The sequence below is a fragment of the Podarcis melisellensis genome (genome assembly GCF_964234715.1).
Source record: "Podarcis melisellensis genome assembly, chromosome: 6".
Taxonomy (NCBI): Eukaryota; Metazoa; Chordata; class Lepidosauria; order Squamata; family Lacertidae; genus Podarcis; species Podarcis melisellensis.
In genome coordinates, this window is record NC_138538.1 from 30,419,830 (window position 1) to 30,447,521 (window position 27,692).

Consider the following 27,692-nt stretch of genomic DNA (forward strand, 5'->3'; position numbering starts at 1 on the left):
AGGATATGATGCACACTTTCCTGAGAGTGAGTTCATTGAATCCAATGGGGGACTTCTGAGTAGATATGCATAGGATTGTGCCATGCATACTGCACAGCTCAAAAAGACAACTTTAATTTCAAGCCAATTAAAAATAATGTCTATCATGATTTTTAATTTAAATCAGGATTTCTTCTGATTTTAAATTAAATCAGGGTTTCCCCTCGAAGAATAGTTCCTCCATTCCTTCCAAAGTGTAGCATGCAAACAGGTGGCTGTACCTAAAAGAGAGCAGGGCCCCTTCACCTTTAATAGTTGCATAGCTGTGTAGAAGAGGGAATTCCAGCATCTGGCAACACTGCATGCAGTGGAAGGAACCACAGCTAAGTGGAAGAGAGGTGCCTTGATATAATTTAAGTGGGGGCGGGGTTTCCTGTTGGTGGCAATTCCTACCACACAAAAATGAAACAGTCCCCAAATGAATGTAAAAACCCATTATGGGTTTTCCCCACCCTGTCAGTACAGAACCAATAGGATGGAGGCCAGAGGTGGTGCTGGGGTGATAAAGCAGAAAGCTCTAGAGTCTCACCGCTGCCAGATTAACATAAAAAATTCAGAGCATCAACTGCTAGTTATTACATTTATTTACTCAGATGTACAAATATGAATATTTATTCGTAGTCGTACATATGACTAATTTCATCAATGTTGAATATAAGAGCTTATATAACGTTTTTGTCCACTAAATCAAGGAGACAGAAACGTGTCCAAAAAGTAGGTAGCATTCATCCTGTCTTGACAGGGCCCCCTTAAAAACACTTCTGAATTCCCTGACCAGCAGCATATATAAGGCAAAGGAGAAACTGGAATACAGTAGAGGAAGAAGCAATGCAGGATTCCAGGAATTAAAGCTTTCCAATCTTGAGACTTCTTCCCTATTGGCAATGGGTCAGTGCATCTGGCTGCTAACCAGAAGGCTGGTGGTTGGAGCCCACCCAGGATGGCTGTGCACAGGATTCCTACACTGCAGGGGGTTGGACTAGATGACCCTCAGGGTCCCTTCCAACTCCACAATTCTAATCTATGCGCAGTATGGACAGGTCCACCAGCTTCCTTTTTTTGCTTACACGATAGTGTGTAACTCATTAGAACTGGCACCGATAGAAGCCTGTTTTACATAACCTTGATTTTGTTAATTTATTTTGCCAGTCTTGGTTGTAGGTTTGCAGCCCTCACAACATGGCTGTTTCTTACATTGCATTCCCCTCCTCCCTTTTATCTATTTTAAAATTAATTACCATTCTCTTTTCCTGGAGGCAGTTTGCTTAATTAGGCATAGGGTTAACAAACTAGGTTAATGCGGACAGCAAAAACACTCTCCACTTCAGCCAGATCCAGGCAGCCTTGTGTTGCGAATATTCATAGTTCTCCTGAACTAGAATGAAATCCTAGGACTCACAGTCTCTTTGTTTTACTGCTTATGCATCCAGAAAAATAAAACTGACCAAAGAACATACCAAATTAATTCACATCCCTTATCTTTAGACTCTCATTCTTACAGATAGCACACATACTATCATTATAGTTTCTAAAAACAGGCTTTGTTATTATTTTGCAGAGTAGGGAGAAGCTCCGAACATTATTTTGGTTTAGTTTTTGAATACGGTAGTTGATTTGGTATGCCTTCGAATCAATGGCTAAACAATACATCATCGCTAGTGAAAAGGACAACAGTCATATGACTTATCTGCATGCTTTGACAGTAAGGAAAGTATGATTGAACGCCACCTGTGCTATAAATTGCCATGGAGTTAGTGTGAAATAAATTGCTGTTCCTATCTCTACAGAGTCCCTGCATTGCATTTTAAAAACTAAAATAATAATCCTTAAGATTTTACCTTTAAGTAATTTTTACTTCATAGGAATAGCACCATAGTTTTTCTACTGGTTAATTAAACCTGCAGTCCACACTTGCTAGAGTCGCATTGAAGTCAACAGGGATTACTTCTGATTAGGCACGTATAGGATTGTACTGTAACCGTTCAATACATTTGTTGAAACCATGACTGATTCCAAATCCAATGCAATCACTCAGCCAACAAATTTACCTCCTAGGGCAATGCCTGCCCTTGTTGAGTTTGGGTTCCCATGATTTTTCACAGTGGAACATGTGGTTTGGCAGCTTTGTTCTGTACTGCTGTTGGGTATGTTGATTTCTCCTCTGCCCACTAGTTTAACAGTGCATTCAAATCTGGGAAGGATGACACTATTTCATACTCTCTCAAAGTGCTATGTGCATTTTATTGTTCTACAACTGCAATTATGTTGAGCTGTGGGGGTGGGGGGAATCCCACCTGCTCTATAAAGTTAATGTTACGGTTTGGTCTCCTGGTCCTCATTTGACCTGCATTCATTACAGTTACACTACATATACAGTGGTACCTCAGGTTACATACGCTTCAGGTTACAGACTCCGCTAACCCAGAAATAGTGCTTCAGGTTAAGAACTTTGCTTCAGGATGAGAACAGAAATTGTGCTCTGGCGGCGCGGCGGCAGCAGGAGGCCCCATTAGCTAATGTGGTGCTTCAGGTTAAGAACAGTTTCAGGTTAAGAACGGACCTCCAGAATGAGGGTTAAAGCCTCAGCGCCTAGGACTTGCCGATCGAAAGGTCGGTGGTTCGAATCCCTGCGGCGGGGTGCGCTCCCGCTGCTTGGTCCCAGCGCCTGCCAACCTAGCAGTTCGAAAGCACCTCCGGGTGCAAGTAGATAAATAGGGACCGCTTACCAGCGGGAAGGTAAACGGCGTTTCCGTGTGCGGCTCTGGCTCGCCAGATGCAGCTTTGTCACACTGGCCACGTGACCCGGAAGTGTCTCCGGACAGCGCTGGCCCCTGGCCTCTTGAGTGAGATGGGCGCGCAACCCCAGAGTCTGGCAAGACTGGCCCGTACGGGCAGGGGTACCTTTACCTTTACCTTTTACCACTGTTTAGGGCTATGTGTTTTTATAGTGGTATGGCAACTCTCCTGTGTTTGCCTTGTGTATAAGGGGACTCCACTAGCCATGGCATTCTGTACATAGTTTTAAATTTAGAAATCTTCAATAGTAATCACTCTGGAGTAAAATAAGCTTGTAAATAATACTGCTGCAGCTCAGCTGGTGACAGCAAAAGGCCATTGACCCTTTAATCCTTTCTAAACAATCCTGTTCTTTTTGTAGGTCAGGCAATAAATGAGGCTTCCTCAGCCTAGTGTTACAGATGATCACTAATATGGAGAGCATTCTGGCTGTCCTGAGAAAATTCTCTGAAATGGCTGCACTACTTGAGAAAATGAAATCCTAGAACTACAACCCTCTCTACATGTGCAAATCCATACTATACCTTGTTAGATCCGAAATTGTTCCTCACCCCTCAAATTTAGACTTTCCATTCTGGAACTTTCTCCAACAGGCTGCCCTCACAATATTGTATTTGGCTGGGGCTGATGGGATTTGTAGTTCCATAACATCTGGAAGTCACCAAGTTGGGGGAACACCATTTTTAATTTCAGCACCTAGTCAGGTCCTACCAAAAGTTCACAAGCAGAACATGATCATGATATCTATCTCCTGGTAACATTTTGTTTATTTGTCTTTGTCTTAAACTTGCTACATATCAGCTTCAATACAGAACTTATTTTGAGAATGAATATTCCCACCCCTATGCATCACAAAAATATACATTTTTGTTCTTTGACACATGTTAACCTCATCCTCAGCCCATTTTATCATCTAATACTTTATTTGATTTCCCTGTTTGATATGAACGCCTGCTTCAATTGTTGTTCTCTAAAGCAAACCTTCTCCACCCTGCCCCCAACAACTAAAAAGAAATATTAAATTCCTTAGGGCTCGGTTTGAGCCATGACTCAGTCCTGAAAAATCAACATCAAGGTTTGACAAAGGGATCTACGAAACAATATAATGAAGAAGGGCGCCTGTGTTTCCAAATACGTGAAGAGGACATTGTCCTTGAAGGCTGCAATCATATGATTAGCTTCTTGTGAATAAGTCTCATGGGGTTTACTTCCTTGTAAACATTATACGGTCCAGATGAATGAGTAATTTGAGGGAATCTTGGTTGGCTCTTGTTTTGCTAGCCTTGCAGTGGCAGCTAAACCCAGTGGCGTAGCGTGGGGGGTGCAGGGGGGCCGGCCGCACCGGGCGCAACATCTGGGGGTTAGGGTTGGGGGCGCAAATCCACGGGTTAGGGGGTGCAAATTACTTGCCTTGCCCCGGGTGCTGACAACCCACGCTACGCCACTGGCTAAACCATACTTTCCCCTTTGTACTGCATCTTACTACCACAGCAGCCTTTATCATCCTTCCACCCCATCAATTGCATTCATTAATTCCAACTGCATTCCAAAAAGCACTGCTGCATCTTTCATTTTAGCACGCCTCATCCAGCAAACTCTCTCCCATCTACCCAGGGGTGCAAGGATTTCTGAAATGCAATTGTTTAACAATAGAAAGCCGGGTGCAGAGACAAAAGAAAACTGAGTGTACAAGTCCTCTTGACTTTAAGAAGGCTGATTTCAAAAAGCTTAAGGAACTACTGGGTGATATCCCATGGTCAGAAATACTCAAAGAGAAGGGGGTCCAAGATGGGACTGGGGTTTCTTAAAGGTGAAATATTGAAGGCCCAAATGCAGACAATTCCAACAAGAAAAAAACTGGGAGGCATCTAAAGAAGCCAGTGTAGTTGCATGAGCTTACAGATGAGCTGAGATTTAAGAAGGGCATGTATAAGAAATGAAAGAAAGGGGAAATCATGAAGGAAGAATATACATGAGTACCCAACAGTTAAAGGGAGGTCAGGTGGGTCAAAGCTCAGAATAAGCCTAGGCTTATTCTAGAGGTTAAAATTAAAGAGAGGTTAAAATTAAAAAAATCAAAAGGTTTCTTCTGCTATGTTCAAAGCAAGAGGAAGAATAAGCAAGTAGCAGGTCCTCTATGTGAAGACAGAAAAATGCTGTTGGGTGACAGAACTGCTCAACACTTACTTTATTTCTGTCCTCACTCAAAAGGAAAGCAGTGCCCAACCTGGTGATAACAGAATAAATGATGCAGGGAGGAAGCTGCAGCCCAAGATAGGAAAAGTGGTAAGGGAACACCAAGCTACTTTAAATGAATGCAAATCTCCAGGGCCTGATGTAGCCCAAGGGTACTAAAGGAGTTTCTTGGTGCAATCTCAGAAACTCTGCCTATAATCTATGAGGATTCTTGGAGAACAGGTGAGGTCCCTGCAGACTGGAGGTGGGCAAATATCCCCCATCTCCAAAGGCCTGTCAGCTCTACAAAAACAAATACTGGCAGACAGGTACAAAGCCTCAAAGAATCATGAAAACTGTTGTATGACACAACAGAGAGATGGGTTGGTCCGGTGCTGCTGTTGTAACTGAACCCATCAAGTCAGCCTGTGGGGGGGGAGGAGGCGGGTAGCGCCCTTGGGGTAGAGGGATCTTGAGCCCCATCCCCAAAGTTAACACCTCTGAAAGGAACAAGAAAAATTACTTTCCCTATGCTATTAGACTGCTTAAGTGAAGAAAGATGAGTGCAACAGGGGATGGAAGGATGGTGAACTTTACTAAATAAACAAATCCCCGAGCTCAGGAGAAACATGTTCTAAAATGCTCCAAATGCACCTGACACCTTGCGTTTCTACCAAAGCGCAACTGTACCTCTTGCAAGTACTAAAACCCACCCTAAACGCCGCTGCCAACCCATCTCCTTCCCCTCCCCGATTTCCCTCCAAGCCGAACGAGCAATATTCTTGTGTTGTCCTAAACATTGAGGCGACTCTGCGCTTGCGCGAGAGCTGGGGAACTCGCACCGAGGCGCAGCGCGCCTGCGTAGTCGCTTCCCCACACATGCTGGCATTGCTGCTGCTACTGGGAGAGGCAGCTGCAGCGGCTCAGGTTCACCTGCGCGGTCGTGTCTTCTTGAGAGGAGGTAGGTGGCTGCTTCTAGGCTGTGTTTTGCGCTGCTCGCTCTGGTGCCTCCGCGCCCGCTTTGCTTGCTGTGGCTGCTTCCCTTGTGCTTTGGCGCTGGGGCGGCGCTTGTTGTGCTTTCGGAACTCCTCGGGTAGCGGCTGAGGCGCGACGCCTCTTCCCCTCCGGCCGGAGTATTCCGCGTCTTCCGCTCCCTAGTCTCCCTTCGCTTCCCTGCCTCTGTCCCCGGAGAAAGCTGGCGGGAAGGTCTCGGCCTTGTCCTCCCTTTCTCTCCGTCCTCCCGGAGACAACATTGAGGCTCGCTTTGGGGAGGGAGGGGTGCGGGGGGCTACCTGTCGCTTTGGTTCCTGCTCTTGCTGTGCATTATTGGGGGCTTTGCATCGTGGGCCCTTCGGGTGATGCTGCAGGTTTGCACCGTGCCCGTCTCAGTTGTGGGAGCTCAGCGCGCCGCCCGAGGGCAGGGTGGAGGGAATGCAATGCAGGGAGAGGAGAAAGGACACCTAGCGGATTCCTCGTATCCGACCACCAGTTAAGTTAGAGTAAACGGCGTCGTAGTAGACTCTGGGGGAGAGTTACTTGGAGAGGATACGGAGGGTCTACAGTGCTGCTTAAACTCGAGCATTGTAGGGAAAGGGAAGCTGTCTGGGGACCGTGTGAACAGTTTAAGGCTGCGATCCTAAATAGGAAGCCCCGTTGAACTTCCGTCTAAATGTTCATTTGGGATCGGGCTGTGAATCTCCCTAGGATAGACAATTCCAGCAAAGGGTGTGTTTTTTTGCGCCTTGCGCGGGCCGTTTTCACTCTTTCCTCCATTTTCTCCAGTGTGCGTGCGTGTGCTGTTCTTGTTTTTCTTTGGAGAAAGAGGGAAATGTGCCGAAGGCTATTCATATACAGTAAACAGAAAAGCATTTGTGTCGTTTGCAGGCAATTCCAGGAGAGTTAATGAGCAGCCGCGCTAGGCTTCCCTGCTTGCCGGGAGGATTAATAGTTTTGAGTGTTTTTCCATTCAGATGTAACTACCGTTGTATCTAGACTGGGCTGTCTTCGCATGGTTCAGAAATTGTCATTTTAACCGATGGAAGCTCGTTACTAGTTAAAACACACACTGCAGCCGTATTGTTAGCGGGTAATCTTTCCCACACGTACATAAAAGGAGGCAGCCCCTTGCCTTTTGTGATGGCCTTACTGTTTTTATTTTTGAAGGTGAGGGATTATTATATGTTTAAAATGGGTGTGTATGAGAGGGGGTGCTAGTGTATTTCACTGAAGGTAATTCCCCATAATTGAAGTAACTGCCCTATTCAACAGATTACCGGGTAAATAAGGCACTGAGGAAATATTTTTGAAGCTGGTTAATGAACATGTTTCATATAGTAGAGGAAATTGCTTCTATGTTGCAAGAGATGTTTCTCTTTGGAGAGCAGCTGTGCTTTAAAGCTAAATTAAAATCCTAAATTTGCACATGGGATTGATTGTTGTGTTGTTCCAATTACCAGTTACAAGTTGGTTTAAGTGGTAACTAAATCATCTCTAACATATGTATGATAAGTAATTGACTGGTGCAGATATTTAAGCATGCATCTCTGTGATGCCTGCTCTGTGATGTCCCAAGGGCCATAGGAAATATAGGAGCCTCTTGGCCATGGTTGAAGATAGAGCTTGATGTCCAATCCTGCTCCTCTACTGTTACCAGAAAATAAGGGGGTTCCTTTTGATGGTCCAACTCCCCAGGTTCATTACCTGCCAAAGATGAATGAGCTGAGGCAGAAATCAAGTGAAGGCAATGAGCACTTTTCTGGTAATACCACCACCACAGAAAGCCAGCAATGCCTTGTCCCAAGTGACTTTGGAATTCCCAAGACTGGTAGTGCTGAAAGGGACATATTAAAGGTTGTTCGTTCGGAGACATGTCAGGAGAGGACCAGAAAAATCAGCTGGCTCTAAAGTCCTCGTGTGTATCCCCCCCCCCCCCCAGACATAGAGACATTTTAGACCAGGTCTCCTTTTCCTTCATTGTTTCCAGTGAGAGGGTAAATGTAAAGTAAACTTCTACCTGCCAGTGTGATCCAGACAAAACAAAGGATGGTCTATTACAGTGTTTCCCAACCTTCAGTCTCCAGCTGTTTTCAGACTACAATTCCCATCATCCCTGACCACTGGTCTTGCTAGCTAGGGATGATGGGAGTTGTAGTCCAAAAACAGCTGGAGACCCAAGGTTGGGAAACATTGGTCTATTAAACCACCTTTGGATTTCCCTGCTACCTTTAGGGACACACCTTTAATTGCCCTCATGCTGCTTCACTATCAATTGTTTGTAATCCTACGCATACATACACATTCCATGGAAATAAATGAGACATAATTAACTAAAAACAGGGTTTCAAAGTAGGCCATCAGCTACTTTTAATATTCTTAATCACTCTCTCACCTATATGTAATACTTTTTGCAAAAATGATCTGGATATCTGAGTTCTTTTGTGGCTCAAGATGCTGCTTATTTTCTTTAAGGCTAGTGCCCTATATGGATGGGGAAAGCTAGATAGTTTACTTGGCTACTGAAATGTTAAATGCTAGTTGTACTCTACAAAAATAATCTGATATGGAAATGTTCATACAGGTTACTGTTTGTGCGATGATAGATATATACATGGAACTTTATAAACAAGTGGATTCTTGCACCTAGTAGGTCTTCCTGCCCTGTAAGAAATTGTTTGAATATTGGCACACTGAGCTTCTAAGGTGGAAAAAACCCAGTCAATCCTAAATATGTCTATTCAGAAATGCGTTCTGATTAGTTCAGTGGAAGTTGCTGGAACTTAACTTCTGTGTAAGTGTGTATGCAGTCTATGTGAAATGAGCTGGAGAAAAGTTCTCATAACTATCTAAGCCAGCCTTTCCCAATCTGGTGCCCTCAATAGCTTTTGGACTACAATTCTTAATTATTCCTGGCCATTGGCCAAGCTGACTGGAGCTCATGGGAGTAACAAGGGTGTACCTAGGGTTGGCCCTCACCAAGGGTGCAAAAATTGTGCCTCTCCACTCTGGCTTGGAGTGACTAGGAGCCCGCTGTTCCACATGCTCCCTAGGCACCTTGGTGGAGCTCCTTGCCAAGGGCACAAGGTGTTGGTTGGGTGGATTCAGCTCCTTTCCAAGAGTGCATGGGAGCCTATGTACGCCTCTAGGAGTTGTAGTCTGAAAAAATATCGAGAGCACCAGACTGAGAAAGGCTGATCTAAGGTTGTGCTTCTGAGCTTCGTACAAACACTTGTTGATACTAGGTAAAGGAGAATGGAGGTGCACTTTTTGGACAGCAGAACCCAATTCCTTGGATTGGTAAGGCTTTTCATAATGCATGTTGCTCTGTGCTCTATTACTTTGTGTCTTCCCTAGTGGATAAATTTCCAGCCAGTGCTTCGGTAGCAAGAAAGAGTGATGGAGTTTTGAACAGTGGAGGATGGTGTAACCTGATTGTACATCATACATAATTTTATGGGAAATTAAAGCAATCATACATTGATAACTGACCTAGGCTCTGTAGAAATTAATCACCTCTTCTCACCTCTGTTGAGGTGTGAAAATATAACAATTACAATTGAACTGAACACTTAAAGCCACGTCCTGTAATCTCTTCATACGTGATTATTTAAAACAGGTTCAAATATGTTTACAAATTTGTAGCTGTTGATTCTCTGAAAATAGGAGACTGCTGTTCAGAAGCTTTGCTGCAGGGATGATTCAGTATAAATAAGTTGGCAATGGTACATTTTCTTCATTGTAAGCAGGATAATCTCATGAAGGGTACTGTATTTCTACAGGTCAGTTGCATGGTTTATGACCTTGACTGCAGTAAAAATATACTAACAGCTCTCATTTCTCCTATATTTTTCCCTAGTCCAGAAGTCTCCCTTCCTTATATTTGTGTTCGCTACCCATTTCTCATCATTTTAGTTCATATGTTCCAGAGTAAGCTTGAGAACATTTATTGGATTTCATGCTAATTGGTAGCCAACCCTCTTGCCACTGCTCCTGGTGTTAATAGCCAAAATCAGATCACAATAATGTTTAGCTACTGCAAGTAATGACTTATTTTATCTTCCAGTAACCAGCAAGTATTTTCAGCATGGCATGCTAAGCGTCTGGTGACTTTGAGATAAGGAATAATATTCACTCTTAAATAGAGATCTTAAATGAGTTTTTAGAAGTAAACATAATAAAGGCACTTAGCAAGAGGGGACCACCATACTCACTTCATTATTTTTCACCCTACAAAAAAATGAAATCACTTGCTCTTGAAGTGACAAATGTATTAGGCTAGTTCTCAAAGCTACCAACTCCCATGGGTTGTTTTCTTCCTGCATGTAAAGCATTTTGGGATCCTGCTGTTCTTAAAGTATAAGTGAGATGAAGGCTTCTCCTTTCTCTTCTGTCCAGATGTGGCGTTGACCAGTAAGTGTCTTGTGCTGGGAAACAAAACATGCTAGAGGAGTATATTATGTACTTTAATAAAACAAAACAAAAACAGCCTTGCCCTTCTCGGTCAGCTTTCACATGAGGCACCAAGTAAGTCCTTTTTATAAGCTGGTGCTTTTTGTCAGCTTATAAAGGGCTTAAACCTCTGCTCTCATCTTACTTTCTGAGAGGGAAGAGAGAAAAGACAGCCCCCACTTCTATTTAAAATAGTTGCAACAGCCTGCCAATCCCGCTTAACATGTTGTGTTTCTCTCCAGTAATCTGATTCTCAGGTTCAGTTCTGCTATGCTGTGTCCCTGTGAAGTCTTAATCTAATAAAAAATCTGGATTCATTTACAAAGAAGGAATATTCAGCACATTAAGAATTGTTACGTCAGGCACCTAAAGAATGTATTTGTTGCAGAAAAATATAGTATTAAAACTGCCCTGAGACCTCTGGGTATTATTAGTATTCTAATAATACTAATGCTAATACTAAATAAAAAACCCAGTGAACTATAACCCATATTTAAACAGATTTATAAAAACCTTCATAAGACATGTATGGAAAAAATAGTCGCTTAGAAGTGTGAAAGGAAGGAAGCTTGCTGCTGTGAAATGAAGCACAGGTTAGAAGTATAAAATAATAAGAGGTTATATTAAAATAAAGACTCTGATGACACATGACCAGTACAGGCAGTGATGACAGATTAACACGTGTCCAAAAGATGCACGATTGTGCACGGTGCCAAACCTGGAAGTCACCCTAAAACGTGGTAGGGGGTGGGGTGGAGCGAGCTTATACGTGCTCAGAGAACAGAACTCCTGCACAGTTGACCGTACTGCGAATACCCCAACACCAGAAGTTTGAGAGTAGAGATTAAACTGTATATTGGTGACTCCAATCCTTTGGAATTAATGTAGTTTACGTCGCAAGACCTCAAAGCCTCATCATAATTTTGAATATGTTGAATTTGCAGGTCCTTGGCTATCTTACCTGGCCCTGCTGGGTGGGGCTGATGGGAGTCAAAAACATCTGAGGGCTCCAGGTTAGAGATAACTGTAAACCTAGCTGGTTCATGGACAGTGCTGCTCAGAGACTTCTCAACATGAGATGAGTAACTGCTACTGTAAATATATCCAAATGCACACACTAGTTCTAGTGTAGACAGTACTCTGTGTTGTTGTTGTTGCTGCTGCTGCTGCTGTTGTTTTTTCTATCCCACCTCAAGGTAGCTTAGAGATAAAAACAAGCACAAACAGCACAAGTAAACAATAATTAAAAAACAACTAAACAGTGATAGAATTATACAGAATCTATTAAACCCATACAAAAAATCTTTTTCTAACCTCAAAATTCTAGGCTGCCAGCCATATAAGCTTTCTCTACTTCTAGCCATAGTTGCCAGTTCATTAAAAAGTTCTCAGTGACTTAAATGGACATAATGTCTTGCACACACACACACACACACACACACAATGAATTATGTACAGAGATGATAGAAAATCTCATTTGTTAGATCGTCTCTGCATTCACTGATCATTGTACCATTGGCCTGGATAGTCTGATGACTCTCCTGGTTCTATTGGTTGCGGTTCCCTGACTTAAAGGAGGCAGGGAGAACTAACTGGGAGTTTGCACACTTTCGGAAGAAGCATTTACACTGAAAAAAATGTTATGATGACAACAATAATTATTCAGTTACACAGAAATGTTGTGTTCTGCTCTAATAATATTTCCCCCTTGCAATTGCCCATTCTCTCTAATCAAAATACTGTGTATTGTAATACAAAGAGATAAATTCAGGACTGTGTGTGTGCCTTTATTCTGTCCAAGTGCAGAATCTGGTTGTGGGAACAGAATTTAGCATTCTTAATTTTCATTTTAAAAACAGGTTTTGAACTGAGTGTATAAGATTTTGTATGTTCTCAGGAAAGCTCTTGTAGTGAATTTAAGTTTGAAAAGATACATGAAAATCTAGGAGAAACTTAAGGATATATAATTATGGCATTACAAAGGGATAATTGTTTTTCCCATGGAGAGAGAACTATATATAGTAGTCTCTTACCTACATACACAAACATTGTATAATCCTGGTAAACAGCTTGCTTTTAATTTCAAGAGCAGCTATTCATTCCCCCCAAAATATTGAATCTGTGTCTTTTGATATTTATAAAATACCCAACTAGGTAAGAAAAAGACCCTGCTGGCCATTTGATTTTCTGAACAGAAGGCACTGTAAGCAACAGTAAATTTATTTTTTGTGAAAGATATTGAAAGATGAGCTTCCAGGTGGAGCAAATGAGTTATGATTGATGCACACTTTTTTGACTGTGACTTGAGTTTACATTTATCCAACCCATTTAGAGTTAAAGAAATCAACTTTCCCAATATACTTGCTGACATCCTGATTTGCATCGATATTTCCACTTTAGTTTATAATAAATCCCTAGTTACTTTTCTTGAATTGCTACCTTCATCAAGATAGGGGATGCTCCCTCTAATAATTCATTGAAATCTGTCATCTTTAGCTCAGACAATGTAGTGCTTCCTCCAGTACCATCTGTCCTTTCCATTCTGGGGACCTTATATTCAGTTGTTGGCATTGCCTGCACCATTTCCCCACTGGGGGGGGGGCTTTCACTCAGCAGACGTGAACCTGGCTGTTAAATGAAATAAAGGGATAGGAAGTAGAATTAGCAAGAGTGGAGCAAGAAAGCGAAGCAGAGTGCGACAGATTTGATTGGGTTGTTTTTATCACCAGGTCTGCGTCAGTTTAATGAAATGTATATATTGTATGGTTTTGGACATGGTTTTGCACATGAGAGAGTGTTGACGTCATAGGCCACTGTGGAACAGAATGCTGGACAAGACGGGTATTTGGTCTGATCACACACAACCACACACAATGAGTTTTGCAGACTGGATTATGTCTGAAGTTTGAAGATTAAAATACCTTGTATTGTTCAGGTTTTACAGTTTAAGGTGGGTACAAGGTACATCAGAAGTCAGACGTGGGTTCTTTGGAGTCCTATGTGTTGGGCGTTTGTTAAAGGAATTGTGTACTCATATGGTTGGTGGGTGGTTGATGGAGAACCCTGGGTGGGAGACAGGGAAATGTTGGTCTCCTAGGATGAGAGGCTGGGAGGAAAAAGGAGGGACCACAGGTGACAGCTGTGAGAGGTTGCTACCTTCTGTGGTGGTAGGCACTGAGAACAGCCTCTAGGAGAGGACTCCATATTTTACTAGTTCTGTTTGTTGTTGTTGTTGTTGTTGTTTTGTAGCTGTTATTGTATTGTGAAAAACTTTAGTAAAAAATATTTTTAAAAAGCAAAACTCGGACTTATGACTTGTCGTCCTCAGACAAACTACAGACCACACGTAAGGAACAAACTTTGGCTGCATGGTCTGAAGCAAGACAAGCCAGGAGCTTGAGTTTGGACATAACACTCAGCCAAACTATGGCTTAGCTCCAGGTTGTGTAGCAGCAGCAACATAACTGGGGGAGGAGCGAAGTGGCCATAAATTTTGCTGTGACCACCTGCGTGGTTGTGGGTTCATGCTGGGGCGTGGTTCGGCTTAGTGATACACGTGAACCAGGCCTTAGATTTGTAGCTGAACTATGTTGACAAATGGAATTTTCCACCCTATGTTCTGCTCCCTTGTGCAGGTGTTTACCAGCTGCTAGTGTAACCGAGTAAGAGCTTTTTTCATAACAGGCAGAACAATCTTGGTGGTTCAACATTCCCTTTTATATTCCTGATCATTTGCATGATGCAATCATTATTTTGTCTCTTTTATCAAGGACTCTAGTTTTTGCTTTTTAAAGCCCTGCTCCTAAACCTCTGGCTTGTTTGTTGGTAGATAAATTCTTTTAGTATTGTGTATGTTTTTATTTTGGTTTTTTAAAAAACAAAATCTTTTTTTTAATATATATAATATTTATTAAATTTTCCATTATAAACATACAAATACAAAACAAAACAAAAACAAACAAACAAAAAACAACAAGTATAATTTCCATTCTTATTTTCTCAACCTATTTTTCCCGACTTCCTCATACCTCCCCGTTCTGTTTTCTAATTTAATTATCCTGTCAGCAAATCCATTCCCATATTTCCGCAAATTTTTCAATAAATCCATTCCTTTCCTTAATCAAGGTCTCTGAAAAAGCCACAATATTTTTAAGACCCCTGTCTATCTAACATTCATCAATCTTATAATATTTATTAAGATAGATTTTGAATTTCTTCCAATCTTCTTCCACTGTCTCCTTCTCCTGGTCTCAGATTCTGAAAAACAAAAATCTTTCTGTTTAACTTCTCTGAGACTTTTTGTAAAAAAGTAGCAATATAATAATAATAATAATAATAATAATAATAATAATAATATAAAGGAGGAGATAATAATAATAATAGTGCTATCCTCCTAAACTAGAACATCTTCCTCTTTGTGCAGTATACCAAATAATTCAGTCCATTTTTCAAGAGTGGTGCAAAGTTGGTGAGACAACTGTAACTATTGGGTAGGTGTAATTACTCCAGAAAACATTGGCTGCAAACTGTTAACAGGACTAATCTGCTTTTCTTTCTGTGTCAGAATAGCTTAGTTGGTAGAGCACGAGACTCTTAATCTCAAGGTCGTGGGTTCAAGCGCCACATTGGGCAAAAAAATTCCTGCGTTGCAGGGGGTTGGACTAGATGACCCTCGTGGTCCCTTTCAACTCTACAATTCTGTGAGCTAATGACTCTGATGTTTGCATTTGGTTCCATCTAGATTTAGGGAGGTATCCAACAAAATAGTTCCATTAGTTCCATAATAATAGAATAATTCTCTCCTCATTCTGGGGTTTTCTGCAACCCAGATTTGGGGAGGCCATTGCTGGAGGAGTAGAGAGAGGAGAAGTTCTGTTGCACAAATGCAAGTTCTTGTGCTAATGGAGCTACTTCATTGGGTATTTCTCCTTTATGTGTCACTGCTGGCTGATTGTCAAGTGTCTCTTGGTTACCTCTATAGCCATCCATCACTTATATCTCTAGTGAATATAGCATGTCCCTGAGATAACAAGCAACTTAAAAATCTTGTCATTGAAGCATTTCCAGGACAGATCTAGGAAAATTGCAGTCAGTTGTTTCAGATGTGATTTCCACTTTGTTTATTTTTATTTTTTAACTTTTCCTCATAGTTCAAAAATTTTATAGTTTAATCTTGTGGAGTGCTAGGTGCTGCTCTGAGACGTACCTCCAGATTAAATGTAGTAGCAAGTTTTTTTGCTGGGAAAGCCTTCACTGATGTAACTTGCTCCTTTAAATATGCAAAGAGGCAGGTTTCACCTTCTAGAATGGTTCCCAGCACCATTCAGTTTGTCATTCTGCAGAACTTTGGAATCATTTTTCTGTGGTTATTTCAAAGTCTAAGTTTAGGCTCTTTGGGAGTTTCCATCACCTTTCTTTTAAGTCCCCCACTGCCTACACATTTGGGGTTAACAGAGCTGGCATGTCTGTTTTTATGTAGACTCTCCTTAGTCCAAAATGAGTTGAGTGACAAAAAGCAATTCCAATTTTGATCTAGAGATGGCAGCAGAGCCCCCTTTTGTCTCCTTGCTCTGTTTACTGCCTCCAGGCACAATTTGTTCTAGGAGGATGCTGTTCTAGAGTTAGTGGGGGCGAAACTAGACTTTATTTCACCTGGGCCAAGACCCAGTTTTTGCATATTTGTGTACACAAACACACAGAGGCTGGGAGCCTCAAGAGCACCCATCTGGAGGCTTCACCATCCTCTATTAAGTTTTTGTGCTTTGGGCATCGGAGGCTTAAGAACCTACCGGTAAATACCAGTCCCAAAATAAGGGCTAGCAAGGTTTATGCAGGAGAGCTTTTTGGCCAGCCTTACGCCACTCTTCTCATCCATATCCACAGAGAGCACACACAGTTGCCTTGGAAACGTCAGCCGACTATATTTACCAGTTGTAGAGAACAAGGCTTGAATTCCCCCTGGACACTGTTTTTCCACAGCACCATATGTATAACGAGTTATATTGAATCATTCCAGGTGTTAGACTTGTAATAGTATCAACTCTGGAAAAAAGTGTGTTAGAGACATGAATCTAATTATCAGTAGCAGCGTACACATTAAGGAAATGGGAAGGGTTTTGTTAATTCCTTTCTGGGAGAATTCACAAGTTCTTATGGACTCCGGTGATAATTTCTGGTCAAAGCAGAGAGACTGTCCGTGTGGCTACACCTGCCTAATGTGGAATTTAATCTTAACTTCTCTACTGACTGTTTAGAAGGCAAATTGCCCTCAAACACTATCAACTAAAAGGTGATGAATGTCAGAGGTGCTTATTTGAGAACTGCCCGTTTAATTGACACCTGGATATTTTATAATCCAAACAGTAAAGAAGCCGCTGGTTTTTTAACGGTGCATCAAGTTTGCACTAGATTGTACCACTTATTTATCAGCAGTTTATTTTTAGTGCTACATTTACCTGCAACTAAAACTCAGTTTCAGGGTGTGTCTTCAATTCAGACACTATTTGATGGGACCTGTACTCTGCTAGTTTAGGTACACTTTTAATCACTGGATCCTGTCCCTTTAAATATAGTTATTGTACTGTAATGGCTTTTTCCTAAACCTTTGTCCTTTCCCTGCCTCCTCCCTTCTTCTTGCTCACTACTGGGATTGCAAGTCAATACTCCTCTTTCCCTTCCTACTCTCCTCTGTTCTCCTGCACGGCCCCACCAAAGACCTCCTTGTCTTCAAACCTTCCTTAATTTCTCACACACACACACACAGATTTTTACTCCCCTTCCCAGGGACCTGTCTAATGCATCAGCAGGTTACATTGTTTGCTAGTGTTAAATTAGCTATTTGCAGATAAAATTGAAAAGAGTTTAATTTTAAACAGTGTTCTTAAACTTGCAGATTGAGATGCTTGCAAGGCTACCATTACAAGCCTCTCACCATTTTCATTAGTGAATCATTTCACCAAAGGAGGAGACAGTAGCAAGGGAAAAAACCTGTTAAAGAAATAGCAGGTTTTCAACAGTGCCAACACACATTTTGAAGAGATTAACACCAAGCTAGTGGTGGCAAGGAAACAGTAGCCTTATTTTACTTATTCAAAACTATAGACATATTTAAACATTTTGTGCTTAAAGAGGCAGCGGTGGATCCACGCCTCAGAAAGCCCACCCTAGACCAGTTACTAACATCCCTTTATTGACAAAGGTGATAGAGAGGGTGGTTGTAGAGCAACTGCAGATATTCCTGGAAGAGACTGATTACAGTGGTACCTCAGGTTAAGTAGTTAATTCATTCCAGAGGTCCGTTCTTAAACTGAAACTGTTCTTAACCTGAGGTACCACTTTAGCTAATGTGGCCTCCTTCTGCTGCTGCGCCGCCGGAGCACAATTTCTGTTCTCATCCTGAAGCAAAGTTCTTAACCCGAGGTACTATTTCTGGGTTAGTGGAGTCTGTAACCTGAACCGTATGTAACCTGAAGCGTCTGTAACCCGAGGTACCACTGTATCTGGATCAAGTACCGTCTGGGTTCAGACCTGATTTTGGAACTGAATTGGGTGCCCTCATAGGTGACCTTTATCATGAGAGGGACGGGATGAGTACAACCTTATTACTTCTGCTTGATTGCTTAGCGGCCTTTGAAACCCATCAACCATGATATCCTCCTGGACCAAATTAGTGAGATGGGTGATGGAGGCACTATATTACAGTGGTTCTGTTTGTATCTTTAAGGTTGTACCCAGCGAGTAGCACTGGGTTTGTGTTTCTCACCTCCCTCCCCTGGCATTTGTGCTATGGGGTTTTGCATGGTGCTGTTCTCTCCCCAGTTCTGTTTAATACATGTATGAAGCCATTGGGTGTGATTATTAGGAGTTTTAGAGCAAGGTGTCTCCAGTATGCTTATGATACACAGCTCTACTTCTCCATAACATCTGAATCAGGAGAGGTCATGAGAGCTTTGGACCAGTTTCTGGATGCAGTGGTGGACTGGATGAGGACCAATGATCCTGGGAAGTTGTGGGTTCTTTGGGTGGAGGGTTCACATGTTCATGAAATCGGGTTGCACTTCTTCTGAAGGAGGAAGTTTGTCAGATTAGACCTCTGGTCTACCGATATTTTAACAGGGATGCCTTGCAGGAGAGGTCATTTGTTTATGATTCAGTCAGGCATAAATAATGCCTTCTTTAGTGCTGCATTGTGAAGGGAGCAGGTGCCGTTCTGTTCAGGAGGCACGAACCTATTCCGTGGCTGTGTTCAAGTACCTAGTCCATGCTTTCAATTCATTCTGTGGGGTCCTGGCATCTTTTTCAGTGTTTGCAATCTTAACGCTGGTCTTTTCTCTTGCTCTCTCTTAGAGTGTTTTGCTGTTTGAAAGCTAACGTTGGTGTTCTCGGTAAACATGGAAGAATTGCAAGATGTCCAATTGACGGAGATCAAGCCCCTCCTGAATGATAAGGTAATTCTTGCTGTGTTTGAGCATTAGCAAAGCACTAGTCATTTTATGTTATCTGTGAGCGGTACATAAGGGTTGTGTGTAATTTAGAATTCTGTACTGTTTGGGCTTAAGAAACAGAACTTAACGTTCTGAGAAGTTCTACGTATTTTTTTTGTAAAGTCCATCACTTCAGTATAACTGAACACAACCCCCCCCCCTTAAATATTATCTCTGTTGTCTTTTGCCTGCCGTGTTGCAAATTATAGATTGCAAACTCCCTGGGATGGGTACTCTTCCTTCTGTTGTAGCTTCTATTATCTCTTTGAACATTGATGATGAAGAGTCCTATGACACTTTAAAATAAATAAGTTTGTTGGGCTAGAGTCTAATGCATCAATCCATAATAGCACGGAATACGTAAAGAATGAGCTGTAAAGATAATACCATATACTTCTGATGAAATCTCCAAAGCCGGGGTGGGGTGGGGTGGGGTTACTGGTTGGGAAGGGCAAAGGACTTCAGTGCCCTGCATTGTTTCTTGTCCTTCCCTACAAGTAGCATAAGAAGAATGCATTATGCAAGAGTAAGTGGAAGGGCACTTCTTGCAAAAGGCAGACCTTCAGGATTCTTGATTTATCCATGCCTGGATCCTCAGGAGTGGCCGGGGGGGGGGGCTTGGTGCAGGGAGGGCACAGGAAAGCCCGTTGCATGAGTGGAGTTGCATTCACTCTTCTCAGGATCCAGCCCATTAATTGATGATTTCAGCCTTTCTTTAGTACATAATTTGAGGTACCTTTCACAAAGAATGCATAGGATATCTTTCTCATTTCAGTTTTAACTTTGGTTCTTACTTTGGTTCGGTTCTTAGCACTTTCCAAGGGTGTGCAAGTGTGTGGGTGAATAGTGTGATCACTAACTTTTCTATGGTGATTTACAGTGATGAGCCAATGTTTTCCAGCTATTTCTGCAAAATCCAGTCTTACACTGGTCTTCTCTTTTTAGCTTGTGGTGTGCCTTGAACATTTGTGGGTCATCCGGTTTTTCCTCTCGCTACTGTGTCTGTCTCGTCCACTTACTATTTTAACATATTCATCAACTTTTAGATGCCTGCTAAAAAACTTTATTCCATCAGGCTTATGTGGGCAATTAAGAATACATATTTCCATAATAGCTGGTTTCTGGTTTTAACTTAGTATGTGGCTTTTATTGTATGGTTTTATATATAACTGTTGTAAACCACTCTTGGGTTTTTTAAAGAAATGAATGGCGGTAACAAATATTCGTTTTACCAAGCCCACACGCTACAAAAAGTCTTTCCTCTTTTTAAAGGGAGTGGAACTAGTAGTTTTATATCAATATAGACAAAAAGCCATGGCCAGATCCAGTGATAAATTACATAGTAGCCAGAGGTTGAGTGTTTTGTCTAAATGACCATGCATGTTTAAGAAGTTATTGTATTTTTTCGCTCTATAAGACACACCAGACCACAAGGCGCACCTAGTTTTTGGAGGAGGAAAACAAGAATACAAATCTGAATCTCAGAAGCCAGAACAGCAAGAGGAATAGTTGCGCAGTGAAAGCAGCAGTCCCTCTTGCTGTTCTGGCTTCTGTGATAGCTGTGCAGCCTGCATTCGCTCCATAAGACGCACACACATTTTCCCTTACTTTTTAGGAGGGAAAAAGTGAGTCTTATAGAGCAAAAATTACGAAATATAGGAATACAGTCATACCTCGGGTTACGAACGCTGCAGGTTGCGCATTTTCGGGTTATGGACCACACCGAACCTGGAAGTACCAGAATGGGTTACTTCCGGGTTTCGGTTCTCACGCATGCGCAGAAGCACAAAATGGTGTCACGCGCATGCGCAGAAGCGCCTAATCGTGTCACATGCGTGTGCAGCGGCACTGCAGGTTGCGAACGCGCCTCCTGCACAGATCACGTTCACAACCTGAGGTATGACTGTATAGAAACTACCAAATCAGACCACTGATTGGTCCATCTAGCTCAGCATTTTCTTCAGTTAGTGGTAGAAAACACCCAGGTTTTCAGTTAATTATTTCCTAGCCCTTCATGAAGATGCCAGGGATTGAATCTGGAACCCTTTGTATGCAAAACATGTGTTCTAACCTTTTGCATGAACTGAGCAGCAGCGCCACCAGTTCCTAATATATATTGACTAAATGTTGGAATGGAAATAATTTTGAATGGTATTTTCACAGTGCCTTTGAAAAATGAGCAGGTTTGTCTATGCTTGAAAGTGTTTGAAAATGATTATTTCTGGGACTGATAAATGTGTACCGACTCATGTGGAATTGTGGCACTTGCCTCTCTTCTATCCTTGGTGGTTCGTACAATAATTTTGTTTCTGGCATCAGCTGTTGGGGATGGAGGAAAGCTAATTGTAATGACCTCGTCCTTTGCATTTATTCATACTAATGAAGTAAAAGAAGCTTCAGTTCTGACAATAGTTTGCTGCAAAGTGATATGACGGAGCAGAGTTTTCAGAAAACTCAGCTGCAAAGCAAAGTTTATGAGGCTGTTCTGGAATCTGGGCTATTCATTGGCTCTTATTCTTATTTTGACAGAATTCAGCTCGAAACTTCCAGGACTTTGACTGTCAGGTAAGTACCTGAAACCAGAACGGGCATGCATTGTCAGGCTTTCCTTCAAGAACGACAATGGATCTCTGTTGATCAGATAGTTGCCCGAATTAAAAATAAAAAAGGACTTGAGAAACCTAAGAGTTTTGGCTCCCATATACCTTTTGCTGTTTTTTCTGTACATTTAACAGTGTGTTCGGCAGTATGTGTTGAACAGGACTTGTCTGCTTCCAGATCTTAAGGGCCAGATTTTGGAGTTGATCACCATGGACTTTTGAAGCACCATAGAGTTAAATTGTGTGTGTAATTTTTGTAAGATGCAAATCTGTTTTGAAGCTCTACATCTCAGAAATTAATGAAGTAGGAAGGGCTTGTAATCCTCAAATCATAAAGTGGTGTTTTCAGTGTTTAAAAAATTATTATATGAAGTAGCCAGTTTATTACATTCTGTGGCTTGGCCTGTTGTCCTATCTTGTCTTAGCCACATGAGCAAGATACAGAAAAACGGAAATGCCAAGCCAACCTCAAAAGATGGAATTAGGAACAAAATTGGGTAGGACCAAAAATGCAATATAAATTGCTACTAAAATTTGTACGAAAAGTAAAATTTGACTTCAACTCTACAAAAAGTATGAATATAAATTAAACATATTAATGACCGTAACAATACAGTGGTACCTTGGTTTAAGAGCAGCTTAGTTTATGAACAACTTGGATGAAGAACGCTGCAAACCCGGAAGTAGGTGTTTTGATTTGTGAGTTTTTGCCTTGGAAGCAGAACATGTTTCGCTTCTTGTTGAGTGTGTTCCATTTGTAAATCGAGTCCCCCACTGCTATGGGAAAGCACGCCTTGGTTTAAGAATGCTTTGGTTTAAGAACGGACTTCCGGAACAGATTAAGTTTGTAAACCAAGGTACCACTGTACAGGACAATGCCTTAACATCCAGCATTAGATTAGTTCTAAAGACCAAATGCATTTGAATCCCCAAGGAATCTTCTTTAGTGATCAATGAATGTATAACATACAATTTTGTCACCTGAAATTAGTCTTTTGGCTGATCTGCATAGATAAGGGGAGCTGGCCAGTAATATTCCTGTATGCACATGGTAAACATTGAAATGTATCTGAAAAAGGTGATATCTTTCTACTAGTGTCCATTCATGTTTTAGGGCATCCTCCAGATTTCTGGTTATCAATGTCAGCTATTCACTATCATAGATTAAAGTTTATTTTTATTTTTAACACATTTGGGTAGCAATTTATATTTTAAAAATGTTTCTGCCCTGTTTTGGGTCTTAGCCACATCTGCACTGAAGGTAGGAATGTCACTCTACTTCCGGCTTAAGAGCTTGTCTTCACAGATGTCTTGCCAAACATGAGCAGAGTGTGATGTGAATTTTAACCAACAATCTTGATGTGGCATCTGTACGAGGCATGGCTAGGAATTGTTAACACCTGACATATGCTTAGAATAACTTTGAATTAAAAGGGAACCAGAATCTCAGCTTCAGGGCGCAAAGATCACACACCGGTGAAATTGAACATCCTTTTATGCCCTTTGGGTTTGACTTGAAGCACCCTTGACTTACCTCATTTGTTGGACCAGTTTGGTGTTCAATGTTGTGCAAAGGTGAATTTAAGGCCAGAAACTTCAGTTTGAAATGGATTTAAGAGAATCTCTCAAGCATTCACACACACACACACACACACACACACACACTCAACACAAAACCGCTCAGCCATCCCAGCATAACTCAACACAAGCAGGCACAGAAATAGAGAAAATGCACATTTGAGATCTTATGAAAATTACCCAGGGCAATTGCACTATAATTAATGTAAAACAAAACTGGTGAGTGTGACACGAATTGAGCATAAACCAGGTGATGCTTGCCACTTCTTTTTCTTAATCTTTTAGAGTGGATGAACAGTGAACTTGTGTCCATAGCAACCGCTGAACAGGATGTTCCTTACTGCCACTTTATTAATTTTAGCTGCTCCTAAAATTGAGCTATGTACAGCCTTTGTGTGTTGATAAATCTTCTTTGCCTTGTATGATACAAATGACAACTTCTGAGGACTGCCTGCTTTAGTCTTTTATTTACACAAGTTAAACACTGTGCATGAATTACAACATATTTAAGAAGGGTTGCGTGGGCAAGATTGAATCTTAAAATTTCCCATAGCCTTCAGCTGCTTCAGGCTAAGGTGCTCTTGATAAGCCAAAGAACTACACAGTAAGGTATAATGTACCTCACTGGAAAAACAAATGCACATATCCTTTATTAGGTTCAAGTGGCCTTCCACTATTTTAACCTAGGTGATGTCCCTTTGAGTCAAAGACAGTGCAAATGGTCTCTCATACCAGGGTTAATTAGGGTGGCACCATTTTTAGAAATCATGTGGGCACACCAGAAGCTTAGGCATAGATGCAGAGGGTCTCTGCAATTAGATAATGGAAAAGGAAGGGGACATGCTCACATTTAGCTTCAAAGGAAATTTGAGGGGGAAAGGAAGTGGGCAGCTGAGCAAGCAAGGACTTTAAACTGCATCTTAACTCCTTCAGCTGTCAAATACTGAATCTGCATGGCTAATGCTCTTTCTCATAGATAATAGTCACATCAAGAATTTTGGAAAGAATTTAGTTCTGTAGCATCAGCACCTCAGGCAGCAGCATCTGTCAAAACTTTAATGGATATTGCTTCCTTATATTTGACCGACTCCACAAGACAGGTGTTAATGTGCATCCGTTGAACATGTATGCTTTGAAGCCTCTACTAGGTTAAGACCTGCAGGAAGTGCCTTGGAGCTTCCTTTATTTAGTGGGTTAACCTTGAAAATAGGTCACAGTCCCAGGGAACATTCTGAAGGCACATGAGGCAGCAATTGTGTGAAAGGCTAAGCAGTTCTGGGTCTAGTTGTTGGCTGGTTATGAGACAACATGGCAACCTTGAATCTGAGTTCTATGTTTGGGATAGAATGCCAGATAGATAGATAGAAAGATAGATAGATAGATAGATGATAGATAGAAACTATCAGAAACTGGGGTTGCCACTGTGATGTCCCCCACATGTTGCTAGGCTCTGACTCCTATTATTGGCTTTGCTGGCTGAAGCTGATGGGTGTTGAACTCCAACTGCATAGATTACAGTCAGACAAAGCCATTGAGATTTTGTTGATCTATTCACCAAGAGGTTATTGGACTCAACCTGGAAAAAATACTTCAGGTTGCTACAAACACTTGACTGATCTAAAGTCCTTTGTTACTGGTGTAATAGCTGCTCAATTTTGTTTTCCTTGGGCAGCTATTAAATAATTTGCATCTTAGACTTCGCTTACAGATTATACCGTATTTTTCGCCCTATAGGGCACACTGGCCCATAGGGCGCACTTTTGGGGGGGGGGGATAAAGAAAAGAAATTTTTTTTCCCCCGGAGCTTGCTTATGGGTCTGGGGGCGGGGGATGCTCGAGCTTCCCCCGACCCCAACCCCCAGAATAGGTCCGGGAACAATGGTGAGGTTGCGCTCAACCTCGCCATCGCTCCAGGAGCTTGCTGCTATCTGATAGCTGCCCTAAGCCCAGGGTGCGCAGTGCCGCGCTCCCTGGGCTTCGGGCTGCAGGCAACTATCCGCAAGCCTGCGGAGCTTGCGGGAGTTCCCACTGGGCTCCGCAGGCTTGCGGATAGCTTCCTGAAGCCTGGAGAGCGAGAGGGGTCGGTGTGCAATCCCTCTCGCTCTCCAGGCTTCAGCAAAAGTCTGCATTCGCCCCATAGGACGCACACACATTTCCTCTTCATTTTTGGAGGGGGGAAAGTGTGTCCTATAGGGCGAAAAATATGGTAGTTCAAGTAACCATAATCTGGGGGCAAGTGGCAATTGCTTGTGGGTGAGTAGATAAGTTCGAAAGCCACTTTGTGGATGCAGTCAAGGTTCTCCAGGTAGGAAAGAGCACCAAAAAGAGTTTTGGCTGACTATTTCACTTTCTCTTGATTCTCTGAGGGTAGAATAGGGAGGAAGCAGAACCACAATAGCAGCTCATATCTTGTGAAGGGCCTGGTTGAGACCTGTTTCTCCTGGCCCGCCTAGTCTCATGAGAAATAATGATGTGTATACCCTGGTTCTTACTCCTTTACTAGAAACAGCACTGAATAATTGCTGGGGTGTGTTCTGTCCTGATTGGACAGAAGAAAATAGCCTCCGTTTTGTGTTTCCCCCTAAATCTGCTCTTTATGAATGAAGTCAAGACCCTATGGACTCATATTTGTATCGTATGGAGTAGCTTTGCTATTAAATGACAATTTGATATCTCCAGGTTTGTGCAACCTAATTCCCATTCTTATATCAAACAAGATATCATGTTGTGACTGGAGCCTACAACAAAATGTCCCAGTGTATCCTACTTCCTAAAAGGAGTTATTCTGCTCAGGTTTCTACCCAACCATTCCCTCCAATCTGGGTATTCTCTTTGCTTCCACCTAGCAGTTCCATTTTTTGTTTCCAGTGTCATTCTATAACCCATGGCAACTAAGCATGCTCAGTCCTCATTGGGGTTCTGCCCCCTTTCTAATACATTTCATGTAGGGTTGCCATATTTCAAAAAGTGCAAATCTAGACACAAATGTTGTTGAGCTTTTTTTGAAGTTTTTAAACTATTGTTTAGCTTCCTGTATGGGCTGCCTGGATATGGTTTTCCTGGACATTTTAACTGATTTGCGAAAATTCCACCCATATGCCATTTTTAACTGATGAATCCCGGCTAGGTCTGGGAAATTCTGGACATATAACAGCTCTATTTTAGACTTCTCAAAAAATGTGAGGATACCTTGCTCATCTTTCCCAGCAGCTGCAATCTGCCTGCAGTCACTTTGCTTCTTACCCCCTGAACTTGCCACTGGAAAGAGCGGGGTTTAAAACTCTTCTTCTTTTTGTGGTCAAGGCTTGTTTTCAATTAGCCAAACCCTGCTCAGACTATATAAACTTTTAAATATATTTCTATCCCTTTGCACAATTGAAATATGAGAATGTAGGAGCTTGTCCTACTTCTTGAGCAGATGATAGATTAAATGATCTGCAAGGGTTGTCTGTGGGTGAGCAGATGGTGTCTGTGACCTCCGCTGCTAGTAAAGTCATGGGTGCATCTGTATTATTGTGCCTGTCTTTAAGAGTTCCGTGTTACATTTAGTCTGCCTCTGTTTCTGTTTTGCAGTTGCTGCCAGTCATATGTTTAATCTGACCCAATCGCTAACACTTGGAACAAACCTTATTATGAGGGACCTAGGAAGCCCTGAGCAATGAATGAGTGAATAAAGATGAGCAATAAATGTTTATATTCTGACACTGTCCACAGAACAAGGTTGGGACAAGCAAGGTTCTGAGAGATTTCACACTGGTGTGGAGGAATTTCAGCCAAGGAGTTCCTTCCATGGCTACTGTCTAAAAACATGATGATTACTCCTGAAAATGTGAAATGCTTTGTGCTTGTCATGAGGCCCATGATCACAACTGGTTCAGGGCAGTTACTGAAAGAAGAGTCAGAGGAAGAGGAAATTGCAGAAAATTACTGGCACACCAGTCCACTCCTGTTTCCTTTAAGAGAGGGGGAAGGGGAGTCAGTCCTACTGGCTGCCTCTCAGTCCCTATTCATGGGGTGGAGGGGTTCCTTATCAACAGGGTGGGTGTCAGTCAGACAGTGGGGGAGGTTGGACAGCTGGAAGAGTCCCCAAGCCTGTGTCTCTAAGTGCATCAGTCTTGTTGAGTGACTGCCTCATGAGTGAGCGCACCAAACTGCTCCTCTAAAAGCTGCTCATAATAACTCTGTGAGCTCTCGAGGCATCACAGAAACCGTAGAGATTAGTTCACTTCTTATGTGGTGCAAATAATGCTACTGGTAGTTCTTTTAATTTGGAACATTCTTTTTCTAACCCTTTAGGGTAGCTAACTTGTTTTTGGTCCAAGGGCTGTATTGTTACATGGTCAGCCCTATGGGGGCTGCAAGTCAAAGATAGTGTAGTCAAGGTGTAAAAGGATATGCAGTGATAAGTGCAGTACCCAAGGCTGCCTTCACAAAGGCTCTCCCTTTAAAAGAAAAAGAAATATTCAGTATTAAATTGAGTAAAAAAAAAGCTTTAAAAAACTTTTGTCTAGATCCCTGGAGGTGCAAAACATTTGAGTAAAAAAAAAAGCAGATCAATTTTTTTTAAAAGTTAAAT

At 42.0% G+C, this 27,692-nt stretch overlaps 1 protein-coding gene across 5 annotated transcripts in view; it reads left to right on the top strand.

The window, feature by feature from the left end:
* The window catches only part of NDRG3 (NDRG family member 3), a 56,991-nt gene that overhangs the window by 5,143 nt on the left and 24,156 nt on the right, over window positions 1-27,692 (top strand). For 2 of the 5 annotated variants that reach the window (XM_081917159.1, XM_081917162.1), the window contains exons 1-3: window positions 5,856-5,971; window positions 18,802-18,902; window positions 21,468-21,503. In XM_081917159.1, the coding sequence (XP_081773285.1) occupies window positions 18,846-18,902; window positions 21,468-21,503 (93 nt within the window). In that variant the 5' untranslated portion in view covers window positions 5,856-5,971; window positions 18,802-18,845. Of the gene's footprint in view, window positions 1-5,854; window positions 5,972-18,801; window positions 18,903-21,467; window positions 21,504-27,692 lie in introns of those variants that run through there. The other 3 variants (XM_081917160.1, XM_081917163.1, XM_081917161.1) reach the window with 2 other exon arrangements.